The sequence below is a fragment of the Dioscorea cayenensis genome, chromosome 18, assembly GCF_009730915.1.
Source record: "Dioscorea cayenensis subsp. rotundata cultivar TDr96_F1 chromosome 18, TDr96_F1_v2_PseudoChromosome.rev07_lg8_w22 25.fasta, whole genome shotgun sequence".
Taxonomy (NCBI): domain Eukaryota; kingdom Viridiplantae; phylum Streptophyta; class Magnoliopsida; order Dioscoreales; family Dioscoreaceae; genus Dioscorea; species Dioscorea cayenensis.
In genome coordinates this window covers 20,381,068-20,395,335 of record NC_052488.1, presented here as the reverse complement: position 1 = coordinate 20,395,335, position 14,268 = coordinate 20,381,068, and the positions used below count along the sequence as shown (strand labels likewise).

At 34.3% G+C, this 14,268-nt stretch overlaps 2 protein-coding genes across 7 annotated transcripts; both read left to right on the top strand.

Moving 5' to 3' along the window:
• Positions 1–1,325: 1,325 nt before the first annotated feature.
• Positions 1,326–9,213, top strand: LOC120281730 (pumilio homolog 23). 5 transcript variants are annotated; one of them, XM_039288428.1, is made up of 13 exons: positions 1,326–2,135; positions 2,359–2,722; positions 2,804–3,109; positions 3,208–3,375; positions 4,746–4,889; positions 5,556–5,675; positions 5,918–6,097; positions 6,495–6,643; positions 6,791–6,973; positions 7,197–7,704; positions 7,846–8,030; positions 8,168–8,251; positions 9,141–9,213. In XM_039288428.1, exons 1-10 carry the CDS (start codon positions 1,948–1,950, stop codon positions 7,687–7,689), a joined length of 2,295 nt encoding a protein of 764 aa, XP_039144362.1. In that variant the 5' UTR covers positions 1,326–1,947; the 3' UTR covers positions 7,690–7,704; positions 7,846–8,030; positions 8,168–8,251; positions 9,141–9,213. The 5 variants fall into 5 exon arrangements, with proteins under 5 accessions (XP_039144362.1, XP_039144361.1, XP_039144360.1 ...); XM_039288427.1 differs by lacking the exon at positions 9,141–9,213 and having other exon boundaries at positions 1,326–1,502; positions 1,920–2,135; positions 8,168–9,081; XM_039288426.1 differs by lacking the exon at positions 9,141–9,213 and having other exon boundaries at positions 1,326–1,502; positions 1,874–2,135; positions 8,168–9,081.
• An 893-nt stretch (positions 9,214–10,106) lies between these two features.
• LOC120281746 (GRF1-interacting factor 2-like) lies at positions 10,107–13,632 on the top strand. Of its 2 annotated transcripts, none has more exons than XM_039288447.1 (4): positions 10,107–10,386; positions 11,058–11,134; positions 12,812–12,896; positions 12,976–13,632. In XM_039288447.1, exons 1-4 carry the CDS (start codon positions 10,303–10,305, stop codon positions 13,444–13,446), a joined length of 717 nt encoding a protein of 238 aa, XP_039144381.1. In that variant the 5' UTR covers positions 10,107–10,302; the 3' UTR covers positions 13,447–13,632. The 2 variants fall into 2 exon arrangements, with proteins under 2 accessions (XP_039144381.1, XP_039144382.1); XM_039288448.1 differs by having other exon boundaries at positions 10,111–10,386; positions 12,979–13,632.
• The last annotated feature ends 636 nt before the right edge of the window (positions 13,633–14,268 follow it).

Sequence of the window (14,268 nt, the reverse complement as noted above, 5' to 3'; positions counted from 1 at the left end):
AGTATAGTTCATTGTAGTGTTTTTTTTTTTTAAACAAAGTAGGCCACAAGCACTGTCCAATTTAAGAAACGGGTTTGGGGTTCAATTTCAAGTCGTTCTAAAAAAGAACACCCTATGTAGAGTATTTGGTGCTAATAGAGCCACAAACCGTTAGTTTGATAGTTCATTTTGAGTTCATATTGTCTAGTTCCATAACCAGGTATTCGATGGTTTTAACATATGACAGCTTGACACGTGTCTTTTATTTTTTATGTAGTAGTTAATTTTTTTTCCAGAGAATATATGTCAGACTGTAGACTGTGATAAGTCACAACTAGGGAATATAGTTCTAGAACTAGGCAATATGAGCTCGTTCATTTTTCACTCAAAAAAATAGCAGAGTGTTGTTTGTTTATCCACAAAAATATTCTTTCATATATAAATAAAAAAAATATCTAAAATTAAAAGTATTTTATAAACTAATGACCTTATCACTTATTGATACCGAGTCCTTGTGTAGGTGTTAGTTGGGGTAATTTTCTTGGTTGAGCACTAACCTTTGGTCATATTTTAATTTGAGCACCAACATTCAAAACGTATCAAAGTGAGCATTAACATTTAATTTGGTTACATTGGTGAGATTATTGGGGTTTTCCAGCAAGAATTCGATGACGTGACGCTCGGACTCACATCATCTTCACCCTCGGAGGATCGCCGCATCGAATTTCTCCGGATGTGCACTTCTCCTCCATGTCACCGCCACATCGCCCTCTTCATCCTCCTGCTCTGATCATCTTTTTTCTCCCTTTTCGCCCCTACTTGTTGATGTGGCAGAGATTCACGAGTGAAGATGAGGTAGAGTCCGATATCCACATGATCGAATTCTCACCGAAAAACCCCAATAACCTCACAAGTGTAACCAAATTAAATGTCAGTCTTTCACTTTTGATACGTTTTGAAATGTTAGTGTTCAAATTGATATATGACCAAAGGTTAGTGCTCAACCAAGAAAATTACCCGTGTTAGTTGACTCAAAATCAAACTCCAAAATCTATACAAAGTGATAAGTTATAACACTTGTTAGTTTGTATTTGCTTTGACTTTTCTTTGATGGAACTACTTGCCCCCCATTTATAAACAAATAAAAAAAAATTATTTATTTTGAAAGTGTCAATTAACCCTTAGATTAAAAAGTTCGGCGGGACTTATCCTATTAATAAAATATACACATCTCATGAACTTTCTTATTAAAAATTAAAAACAAAAGCCACTATATTTAATTATGCAGGTTTGCAAGTGTTCAAATGTAAATTTCCTACATATTTATGATTTTTATCCGCTTTGTTGTTCTGTTAGAATTCTAGGGTTTTTTCCTTAGGACTATACCGCCAAGAATTAGGGTTTATTATGCGAGTTTCCTTTTTTTCTCGTGGATTTTCCTAGACCAAAAGTGCGACACGAGCGCAATATCTCTCTCAACATCGTGTAGCTTGAGCTTCTCTATTTCCTCGAAATTGTTTTAGGTTTGCTTTAATTTGGAGATTTTCGTCTCTTTTGATTCCTTCTGTGAACATAGTAATTTTTTTTTTTTTGAATGGATTTGTATTTCGAATTTATTTAAGTAGCTATTTTCTCTTGATTTGATCGTCTTCTATGAAAAAGTTATGATTTTTGGTGCAAATATTGGAAGGAAGAGTTCTGTTACTCCCTAAGATCCTTCTTATTTCTGAAATCATGAATATTGTTGGTTAGCTTGAGTTGTTGCAAGTGTGTATGGAATCAAGTTTTGAGCTTTTTGTTGCAAACTGTTATTATGGCCATTTGTTGTATTAAGATATATTCACTTCTTTTTACTGAAATTTTTAACAAAGGCAGCTTGTTTCTCTGATTTTAGCTTCGGTTCTGTGGTTGTAATACATTGTGACTTGTGTTGGTTCAAGAATTCTTCATCTGAAAAGACACTTGAAGATGGCTGCGGAGAATTTGTCGAACAAAAGAGAGAGAAAGAAGAGCAAGACAGTAAAGCACAGTAAAAGGCACAATTTCAAGGATGGCTCTTCAGAAGACCCACTGGGGGTACCGAGTGAAATTGCTCCTGCTCAAATAACTGCAAAGAGGATCCTTGATTCATCCAAGTCAATGCAAACTCTTCTGAGGTTTGATTTGAGTCACTATAATTGGATAGGTCTACTTTTATTTTTGTTCTCTCTTGATATTCAATCTTTGTTTTTCAGTTGTTTAAATAAATTTCTGTAGTCTTAATGTGCTCATATTATTATTTGACAGGCTTGTACATTGTTCTTGGGCAATAATTTTGCTACCCTTGAACATGATTTGCACAATGATTTAGCCAACTAATGAACTGTCTAACTAATGCAGAAAGAAAGTTGATCCGTTGACTGCACAGTATTTCTCTCAAATTAGAGATAGCTTGGAAGATAACTCTATTGACTTAGAGAGCAGGCCTATCTTCTGTTCTAAAGCATTGAGGGCAACAAGAGGGATAGAAGTGGAACTCTCAACTGACATGATTATGAGCCATACAATTGAAACTCTTCTTGATGGTTGTGAATTGGATCCACTTTGTGAGTTTCTTCGAAGCTGTGCTGAAGTGTTTCCATCAATCACACTTGATAAATGTGGATCCCGTGTGGCAGAAAAAGCTTTAAAATCTTTATCTCTTCATCTACAAGATGAAGAATCTCATTCTATTGTTGGAGATACACTAACTAAGATATGTCAGGTGCTTATGTGATATGCTTAATTTTTAGTTCATTTAAATGATCTTTCTGTATTAATTTATGCATTTTAGTTCTTATGACAGGTGGTTGCCAGAGATGCTATCAATTTAATGTCTAGTATCTATGGTTCTCATGTCCTCCGAAGTCTTCTCTGTCTTTGTAAGGGAGTACCATTAGAGTCATTGGAGCAATTCCATGTTTCAAAATCATCCATCATCTTGGCTAAAAGGTTAAATAATCATCCTGCTAGACAAATTGGAAAAAATCATGAGAGCTCTCAACTTGGTTTTGAGAATGTATTTAAATCTCTCATTATGGAAATTCTAAACCATGCCAAAGATGAGATGAAAAATCTGGTGTGTGACAAGTGCAGCAGTTTTGTTTTGCAGGTATATCAATTTTGAATTATATTATCTCAATGTCATATATAAGAATGTCAATTAACCAAACTTTATATTATTTTGTGTGTTATTTTACTCATGCTCAGACTGCATTGAAGTTATTGGTTGGTGATGATCAATTGATGTCGGATGCTATTCTAACCATTCTTCAATGCCATGGGATGAATATGACAAAAGATAAATCATTTGAGGTGGTAATGAAGAAGAATGTTTTAAGCCTACTGCAAGATCCTTCTGCTACCCGCTTGTTGGAGGTTCTCTTTTAGTTATAACCATAAAATAAGTTATTTTTTATAGTGCAAAGTTGAAATTAATATATTGCATATATCATTCATTGGTTTGAGAAGATTTAGATTGTAGCTTTTTGCTTATGTATATTTATTTATGTTCGCGCTGTCTAGAAATGCTAAGCACATTTTGCTGAATTGATTAAGTCAGATGTTCACACTAATATTCACTTCACTTTTCTTAATATTGAAATGAATCTATGATTGCTTGGTACTTTGGATTACTCAAAGAAGACTTAATATTTCATAATAATCTGTCTTTGCACCATTTTATAACAATTGAATCTTATCATCGCAGATACTCACGATGTACTGCTTGAAGCATTCGAAATTCATGAACTGCTGAATGTGTAATTGTACTCTATGTTTAAGAGATATTTGCATAAAGACCCAATGTTCACTTTATAAGATGCTAACCAAATCAAACATATTATCTAGGTCCAATTCTACCCAAAGTTTAAGCTGATTGGATGGGAGATTGAGATTTATACATTCAAATCCATATTTACTAAATTAATGGATGTAGCTATCAATTACTCTAATATGCTCTCTTGTTATGTGCTAGTCTATCTTAATTAGTAAAATTGCGAATAAACAAACAAATGAAGCTCTAATACCGTATAGATGCAAACCAAACCAAATATATTATTTGCACCCAATGCAACCTAAAGCTTAAGTTAATACGATTAGAGATCTAGAGTTATATATTCTATTCATATTTACCAAGTTAAGTGATGTAAGGCTATTAGTTTCTCTAATGCATTCATTGCTGACTATCTCACTAGATGCTTGGACTTCTAGGATGGATGAATTTTTAAATGTGTAGCCAAGGTATAATGTTTTTATTGCACCTGTTTGATATCTGATGCTATTCTTAGAGATAATATAATAACATATTTTAAGAATCCAAGTGCAACCAAATTCGAAAACCTTTTGACTGATTGAGCTTAACCTTCTTTCTTCACTGTGGATGGCAACATACTATCTTGTCACTCTTTGGGAGGGCTTAGTTTGAGTGTTCACTGATTATTATGATAGTTAATGTTGTTTGGAAACTTTCTTCTTTCAGGAGTAGAGATATAAATAAAACGAATTACCTCACATTTACTCTTGCAATAATTATTCATGTCATTCAATAGTTAATTTCTTAAGAGTGCAAAACAGTGTAGTCAGGCTGTAATTTAGAAATGAATGGTCTTGTTTTTTTGGACATTACTAATATTGTTATGCTTTTCGAGGCTTTGAGAACTTCTATCATCCTTCAAATATATGTATTGTTTTATCTGTTTTATGTTGTGGTTTTTTGAGAACATAACCAAAGTTATTTGATTTAATAGGTTATTGTTGAGGTGGCTCCAGATTCTTTATATGACAAATTAGTCAATGAAGTGTTCAAGGGGTCAATGTATACAATATCATTGCAACACTGTGGAAATTTTGTTGTGCAAGCATTAATTTCTTCTTCTAGAACCTGTGATCAGGTACTTATACATTCACTTATACTCTTGGATTTCATTCTACTTATGTTGAATGGTTATTACATAAGTTGAACGTGAAACCTATCTGGATACCTGCAATATATATATAAATTTTTTCTTTTTAGTTAAGTTTTGATATCGAAGTATTAAGTTGGCACAAATTTGATATTCAATCGTAAATGAGAATGCCATGTGAGTTAAATTGATGCCTTGGCTAACCAAAATAAATTATTAAACAAAGTGATCGAATTATTGCATTGGTCTGTGACTGATTGTTCTATTGATTGAGACACTCAGACACACCTCCCCGAACTGCAAGATTGTTGATTCAGTCCAATGTGTTATGGTGCAAGGAAGGATTTATACTTTAAGAAGGACATGTCTTCGTGACTCATATTTCCATTGAGGGTACTAATATGAGAGCTTTCACCTTCCATGAGTGAAGTTTGAAGTAAATTGTACACTGTACACTTTTTTTTTTGGGGTGAAAGTACACTGTACTTGTTAAATTCTTGACAGGTTTATGGTAGTGGTAATGGTTCTAAAGTGCTCTTAATTTAAATTTTCCTGTATGCATTAAAAAGATTTATAAACTATAACGTAGCATATTCATAAGCTTGATTTTGTGTGATATCTTAAATGTGGGTCACTTGGATTTCCTCTATGTAGGTGGGTGTGATGTGGGATGAGATTGGTCCAAACATAAGGGAACTGCTTGATTCCCAGAAAGCAGGAGTTGTTGCTTCCCTTTTAGCTGCATGTCAACGTCTTCAAACCCATGCACAAGAGGTATTTCTTTTATTATATTTTTTTGAGCTATTTATCAAGTGAACTTTTGTGGTGATTACATAAGTGGCTATAATTTATCAGAAATTCAGTAAGTATTGTATGTCAATAAGACTTAGATCTTTGCTTGGATGTGAGACTATTATCTTTTGATTGTCCATCATTCACAATGTATAACTCTTTTATTTTTTTTCCTCATGGTTTTTTTTTTTAGTTTCTGATATTTTCTGTTCTTTGTATTTCAGTGTTGTGAGGCCCTTGCTTCAGCTGTGAGTTCAAAGTCTGAATCTCTGAGCTGCATCATTCCTCATCTGCTGTTTCTCGAGAGCTATCTCCATGGGAGGTCCTGCTGGGAATGGCCTGAGGATGAAAAGATGCACACATTGGGCTGCTTGATGCTACAAACAATTTTTAGATTTCCGAAAGTATGCCAATCATCCCATGCAATATTTGATTTCATGACTTCAAAATCAAGCCAACATTTTTTTTTTTTTTTTGCTCGCTTTTGTCCAACTTTTACTTTGCAAAGAACTTTTGTGTTGTAAAATAAGTTATGACTTTATTAGAGACTGTTGTGCATAACAAAATAGTGAAATAAATGATAGACTTCCCCCAGTTTTGGCAACGTTCGAATGGGGAGGTGCAAGAATAAGTTATTCATAGGTAATATCAAGCATATATAATTAGTGGACGAGGCCTTTCATTGTACATGGCCCTGGTTTCTAGTGACTTATTTTTCAGATATTTAGGTAGACTTATTGGTTATTAACTCTTGATTTAATATTTCTATCCTTCACTAATATTTTTGTGGCTATTTTACAGGATTTTATTCGTCCATTCGTTAATAACTTGAAATCTATGGATGTCAATTGTATCTTGCAAATTGCTCAAGATGCTGGAGGATCTCGTGTTCTTGAGGCTTTTATTAGCTCAGATGTTTCTGCAAAAGAAAAGCAAGAAGTAATTTCAAAGTAAGCCCTCAACTTAATTGGGAATTGGGTTTTGTTGTGGTTTCTATTTGTAGTTTTTAATCTGGTAAGTGTATATGTAATAGTTTGGCTGATTATGAACTATGTAAATTGCTTATAAATTTTTTCCGGTATGTTTTTCTTTTGAAGATTGCAAGGCTATTTTGGAGAGCTGTCAATGCATCCTAGTAGTTCCTTCACTGTTGAGAAGTGCTTCCATGCTAGTAATATGACTTTAAAAGAAGCTATTGCAACGGAGTTGCGAACTATCCAAGCTGAGCTTTCCAAGAGAAAACATGGCCCTCATTTGTTGAGGAATCTGGAGATTGATGAGTAAGGGGTTTCTTGCATGGACTTCCGCTGATACTTTTGGTTCCTTGCTTCTGCATTTATCTCCTTTCCTTTTTTCCTGCTTATTTTGGTTTTAGATCAAGTTTTGTGAGGTGGACAGTAGAAAACACATAATTTTTAATCATTGGACACCAAACCTCGGTTCTAGTTGTAAAATTTCAATTAGACTTTTTCTTAGAGCTTTCCTCTCCTGATTTTGGTTCAGGTTTGCTAAGAGGCCTAATCAGTGGAAAGCTCAGCAGGCAACAAAAGAACGTGTTCGACAAGACTTCCAGGCTATATTTGGATCCAAGACAAAGCACCAAAAGGGTGATGCATCTGCACATCAATTCTCCGAAAGTCCTAGAAAGAAACGAAAAAGGCATCAAGAAATCAATGAAGCAACCTTTGATGACGATGCCAAGTCTAATGCTACACCATCAAAGCAGGGTTTTGCTGGCAATAAGCACGTTGCAAAAAGTGGATATTCTGCATCTGGATCTGCCGATACAAACTTCATCAAAAACCCTGCAGCTACATCCTTTGTGGCGAACTCAAAAAAGAGGAAATCCACCACTAATGAGTTGGCTGATCTAGCTTCCAAAAAATCACTAAGTCAAAGTGATGTTCAGAAGCTGTTTGAAACATCCACCCAAAACAAGGGGAAGCATCTTGAAAGCAAAAAAGTGCCATTTTTAAGTAGGAAACAGAAGAAATGATCATACCATCGCTGGGTAAAACTGAAGTTGATTTTATTGGTGCATAATTGTTCTCTTTGGACACGCAAAATATTAATGCTTTTCCTTGCAGTATGTATGGGCTTGTTAATGAATCTATTCCTAATTCTGTTTATCCATTGTCGAATTGCTTCTCAGGTTTGGGAGTGCTCAAGTCTTGATGGCTATCTATCTGGATCATGCCTCGATGTGCTTCTTGACGGAGACTTGCTTACTAATAATACTTACTTGTCTGGGAAGGCAGATGCGCTCAATTGCTGCTTCTCTTGCTATCACATAAACATATTTCAGTAGTATCAAGTGTCACAGGTTTAACAGCAATTGTGAGTATTTGAATCCCTGTTTATCTCTGTAATCTTATTTCTTTGATTCCTTTCTCAGATCGAGTTTGGGAACCAGTTACGCTTGATGGTGAATCTGGCTGTCATATTTTCTAATTATAGTCTACATTTTCTTGCAGAACCATCCTACTACTCTTCCTCTTTTGCAATTGAAGCTGAAAGCTTTGTCTATCATATCATTGTGTTGGCAACTGCTGCTTGAGGTAGACTTCTTCAGTTATCTTGTAATGAAGCCAATGAGTTGTTCATCACATAATACTTTTACTGCCTCGGCTAATATTGGTAAAACAAATCTAATTCTTTTGATTAGAAAGAACAAAAAATAATTTACATTTACCAACATACTTGAGTGTAGAGTTGTTTTTTTCGGTTTCGCCGGTATCATGACATGCTATGCGCCGGACCCTGTGCGTGCCGGGCGCTAATGTAGCTTATGCTTCCTGAAAATATAGCTGGCATTTCTTTCCAAATTAAACTTCAAGCATTCACAGTAATATCATAGTTAAAATCATTCATACTAAGTAGTTAGTTTTTATATTTTAGTGGCATTGTAAAAATATTTCAAACTTAATCTAGTGATTTCACATGAGTTATAAATGGCATCCTGTGTCTGTTTGTTTGCTTTAGTTTATTGGAAAACAAGATTCTTTGCTAAGCTTGAGCAGGCTTGTCATCAATAACAAATTTCTTTACTTTCTTTTAACAGTCTTCTGAACCATAGAGCATGACTGACACAAGATATAGTGTAACTTAGTCAGCTTTAATAAAAATTGCAGCAATTAGTTGTTTATTAGAACACCATGAAACAGTATAAATAATATTAAGTCATCAGGAAGTGCAACATATTGAATTTTGTTTTGTTTTGTTTTTTTTTTAAATGTGGTAACCGGTCCTTTCTTGGTACTCTAAGAAGTAACACTGACTGCCATAAATAACATGAAACCATTAATTAATATAACAGTGCCTGCCATAAATAACATGAAATCATTAATTAATATTTATTTATTTTTTAATTATTGACAGGTCACAGGTGTCTAATATTAGTATTTCTTTTTTTAAATTAATGAAGGTTTACATCCCAATGTTTTGCAGGTTTTGACCCATAATTTCATGGCTGTATTTCTGTTGGTTTCTTATATATAGCCCCCACTTTATGTTGTTATTACTTTCAACAGTATTTCTACATTATCTTTTTTTATGATATTCTTTTCTTATTATTGTAGATGTCTACCTTTCCTCATATTAAAAAAAAAAAAATTTTTACACCCAAACTATCCTACTCTTGTACTCTTTCCGTTATTTTTAATATGTTATTTTTAAACACCAAAAAAATATTTATTATTATTTTTTTAAAATTTATTTTAATATTTTATTCAATTTTTTTATTGAGAGAGAAATGTGAAGATATAAATTAGAGGTAATTTTAAAAAAATAATTAATTTTTTATTAAATTATGTGAAATAATTAACTTTGTTGCTATGTGAGATTCGGTTATTCATGTTGGATAAAAGAGTTAGGTTATTCATGTTGGACAAAAGAGAACGGAGAGAGTACAAACTAATAAATATAAACAAAAACTAATATTTTAAAATTTTAAAAATAAAATAATTAAAATAATAATAATAATAATAATTATTGTTATTATTGGTTTTTTTTTGCTAAGAAGAGGGTTAGGCTGCTAAGAAAGTTAAAGTTGTACACAAGCCTGGGTTGTATATAATTATTACTCATATTGTCAAAAATGTGTTTTTATCCGTGATTTGAATCAAATATTAAACCAATATGTATTGAGAAAGTGATGAATGGGAGGGAGGTGTATTGGATTTGAGCCGAATTCCGAATTTTCATCACTTGTGATGAAGAATTTTAACAGGATCATGTTACCAATATAGCACTTGATCAGTAGTAAAAATAAAAATAAAAATAAAATATTGAAATAAATAACATAAAATTTTTAACTAAATATTAATAATTTTTTTTAAAGAAAAAATAATAAACCCACATTTCGAAGGTCCAAGTTACAAAAAGGTAAAGCTTCAGACAAAAACGGGCACGTTTCCCCGTGTCAGTATTCATACCCTAATTTCTCTCTCTCAACATATAAATATATCATTCGATCAATTTGAGCCCCAAAACCCCCCTCGAATCCTCCAAACCCTCGCCATTATCCCCGCACCGCTTTCCCTCTTACCCCTTTTCTCTCCTCGATTTCCTTCAATCCGGCTGGCGGCGCAAGTGAAGAAGCCAAGGGAGCATGCAACAGCAACACCAGCAGGCGGCGGCGCATCCTATGCCCGCGATTCCACCGGCCAACATCACCACCGAACAGATTCAGAAGGTATTTTCATCCAATCTCGTCTTCCCGTCATTTGTATTTCATCGTTTCCTCTTAAAGCTCTGATATTTTTTGAAACCCCTTTCGCGGAAGTTCGGTCTTATCGTGATTGCTGACATGGTGATCGTACTGCTTTTGTTTAGTGGGTTTTTTTAAGGTTGATGATAGCTTGCAAAGTTTGCACCTTGTCATGATGTGTCAATCCCTGATGCAACCGATCATGATTTTATCTGATTGCCAAGAAAACAATCTCTTTGATGTTCTGTTGCTTTGGAAATGGAATTTTATATTGTCTGACTAAAAATAAAAAATAAAAACCTTGTCTTTAACCATTCTTTGTGAAAATTATTCAGCATAAATGTTGTTAATTAGTTGTATGAATTTTGGTTTTGAGGAGCTGACTTTATTATGTGGTACTTTACCTTGTGTACTCTTTAAGATACAAATTCTAACTTTCTGCAATGTATAGCGTTCTGGCTGGAAAGTATATCACAAAACTTCACGTTTATATGCTTCTTGTGCCTGCCACTTGTCTTTTTGTGTCTTCTTCCAACCAGCATTCGTCTTTGGTCCACACAGTGGAAATTTACTTTTTAGACAAATTTGGATTGTTGTTGATTCATTGCAAAATTATCACTGGCTAAACGTTCTCTCTTCGCCCCCTCTTGATACAGTATTTGGATGAGAATAAGCAGTTGATTCTTGCAATTTTGGAGAATCAGAACTTGGGAAAGCTCGCTGAGTGTGCACAGTAAGTGTTCTAAATAACTTGAACTATCTAGTTTGACTCTTTCTGTCCTTTTATTTTATTTAGTCATGAAGTTTCATGGAAGCCCGCTTTGCTGAGCTTAGCACCACCCGAAATTCTTGTTGATATATTTCATTGTTCAAGATTCACCAGAGATCATTCTATGTGGCTTTTGGGCATATTATTGCTGGTGGCTGTGTTACCATTTAACATTGTTGGAGTACCTATGCACAAATATTTTAAGCCTTCTGGAGATTTGATGCAATTAAAGCTCTTGGCTTTTATAAATTCTGTACATGTCATATCTAGCACATGAAAAAGACATCCACACTTCTTTTTCCTCTTCACACTTTTTGATGAGTTTTTTCCCCAAATACTGAGATTGACAATTTTTTTTTCCTTTGTGTTCTTTTCTTTGGGTACTGTAACATACTAATTTATGACAATTGGCCTTATTGTGCAGTTTTTTTTTAAGTCTTTGATTTCTCTGCCTGTTTATATTTCTTTGTGTTTGGTACACTTAAATTTTCTTTACTTACTGCATGCATGTGTAGTCTGTTTTTGGGCTAGATGTGCGATAAATAATCCCTGCTAATGTTTCTCATGGCTATATATATGCATTCTGTTGTGTTGAAGCATCAAAATTTTCTGTATGTTTCGCCTGACTTTATTGTAATTTTCTGTTTGTGAGCTTTTAAAATCCAGTTATCACTTTTCTGTGTCAAATTGCACTCTACATGATTTTCTTTTTCTTTGCTTTTAAAATTCTTTTTTTGTAGTTTTGAGTAAATCAGCCACCCATAGTTGAGAAAAGATTTTATTATTATTATTTTTTCTTTTTGTTTTTCTTAGAACATATTGATTGATTCTTTTGTATAGCAGTAACCACTTTCCAGTGCCCAGCTTGGCAACCTGGCCAGTGAGATTGATGGTTTCATCCTGTGGCATATATTAGACTCTTTTTTTATGTAGGAAAAAAAAGGCAGCACTATCATTTCAACCCCTTTAAAATTTTCATGATCTGGCTATTTTTACCTTCTTGGCCCAATTTGTTATTCCTTGTTTTGTCAAGAATTTTACTAAATCAGTTAATGTTGTTAATTTTCTCACTGATATCTTTATCTACCTTTTTGAATCATTCAAATGTTAATACTCTTATACTTCGATGTGCATAGGATCTTATCTTCTCATACTATGACACTCAAGATTCTTTTCCCATGATGATATTTGCAGTTTATAAGATTCTTTGCTGTTCTTTTAAAAGTTCTGTTGTCTATCCTTGTCCTCTTGTTGAGTGGGTGACTTTGCAAGTGGTCCATATGTTGAAGCATTAATCATCGTTTAGATATTGTCCAAGAGCATATAAAAAGAAAAACAACCTGTGGCTTATAATTTTTGAACGCTGGGCCTCTTCTCCTAATCTTGTTCCTTAAGTGGCCTGTTTTTATTCTCTTATTTTAGCTCTCCTTTTTCCGATTATGTCACATAATAAACTCTGATGTCAGCCCTCAAACCGTCCTGTTTAACACTTGTTTTTTCTTCAGTTATTTTATCAGTTTCTTTAGCAACTTGGTTGTCATAAGTGGAGTTTTTATGCATCGCACATGGTTTGTGCAAGAACTATAATCTAAATCTGTCTGCTTGATGTGATTGATATATATATGCATAAAAATGGGTCAGGTATCAAAACCAGCTCCAAAAAAATCTATTGTATCTGGCTGCTATTGCAGATGCCCAGCCTCAGGCATCAGCTGTTCGACCTCCGGTTAGTTGCATGCAACCATTTATACCATATGGTCTACTTTGGATGCAAAATCACCTGCTTATCCATCTTCTATCCCTAGCAGATGATGCCACACGGTGCGGTGCCACCAGGAGGCCATTACATGCAGCAGGCACCCATTTTCCCCACTAAACCTCCTTTGCAGTTTAACCATAACCCACAACAAGTGATGCAAGAGCAGCAGCAGCAGATGCATCAGCTCCACCACCCGTCGCAGGTGCTGCCTTTTCCTGGCCACATGGGAATGAGACCTGGTCTTATGAACGGCATGCATCCAATGCACCCAGAAGCAACCCTTGGAGGTGGCAGCACCAATGACTTGCAGCCATCAGCAATGGCTGACTATCCACGAGGCATAAGTAATGCTCCTAGCAGCTCAATAGATGCCCGAGGAAACAAACAGGATGCAGTTGGCACCGCCTCTGATGCAACCGGTGCTGCAGATGGCCATAGAACTACATCAATGGACCGTGGAAGTGGTGATGGAGAACCAACTCAATCGAAAAGGCCGGAAGATAACAAGACCCCTTGAATCTCTTTATAGTCCATAATAGTTTTGTGCTGATGTGTGATGAACATTGGGTTTAACAACTAATATCAGATATTGTATGAGATACTGGCTTCTCGTACTTGGTTCTCTTGAATTGTTGAACCATGTAATGAATGATCTAGTTTTCAGTCTTTAACCATGCCTGTCATGATTTTACTGGTTCTTTAACTGATTCTATGTTTTATTTGTCTTGATGTTGCCCCAGATAATGTGGACATTCATGAAGGCAGAACCAACTATGAACTGTAAGTTGGTAAGTTGTCAGAACAACATCTTCTTATAATTCTTTTCTGCATGTAATCTATATATGTGTGAATTAATGCATCAGTTTGTGGCTTTTGTTTGTTGTGAAGTCTATTATGGTCATACATATACTGCAAGTTCCAATTAAAAGCTTTTCATTTCTGTATTTGTTTGCCTTTCTTTTGTCAACAATCATCATATGCTTGACACTGATGAAGAAACAACTTTATTTGGTTGCTGCTTTGTTAGTCTTTTTTTTTAATCATAATAAAATATTCTTGTGTTTGGTGTGTGTATATATTCAAAGTACATGGTTGTAGGAACATTATGCTTCCCTACTTCCTCAATATATTCCTAACTTGAGATGATTTAAGCTTTTTAATTCAGGATTTATGTATTTATTTATTTTTGAAAGATTACAAATAATATTGCTAGTTTATTTATTTAATTGCATGTGTAACGTTAAAACACAATCAGAATTTTTTTTTGGAGCGTCTTGCATTAGTGTTGGTTGGGATGTATAAATCAAATGAAGAAAATGACTTCTTTTTTTAAGTTGGT

Bases quoted from the DNA above. Each gene is read 5' to 3' on its own strand.
- LOC120281730 (XM_039288428.1), top strand. From the start codon at position 1,948: ATGGCTGCGGAGAATTTGTCGAACAAAAGAGAGAGAAAGAAGAGCAAG. The intron at 2,136-2,358 runs GTTTGATTTGAG...TAACTAATGCAG, and splicing joins TCAATGCAAACTCTTCTGAG to AAAGAAAGTTGATCCGTTGA. The intron at 3,110-3,207 runs GTATATCAATTT...ACTCATGCTCAG, and splicing joins GCAGCAGTTTTGTTTTGCAG to ACTGCATTGAAGTTATTGGT.
- LOC120281746 (XM_039288447.1), top strand. From the start codon at position 10,303: ATGCAACAGCAACACCAGCAGGCGGCGGCGCATCCTATGCCCGCGATT. The intron at 11,135-12,811 runs GTAAGTGTTCTA...AAAATGGGTCAG, and splicing joins AAGCTCGCTGAGTGTGCACA to GTATCAAAACCAGCTCCAAA. The intron at 12,897-12,975 runs GTTAGTTGCATG...TTCTATCCCTAG, and splicing joins CATCAGCTGTTCGACCTCCG to CAGATGATGCCACACGGTGC.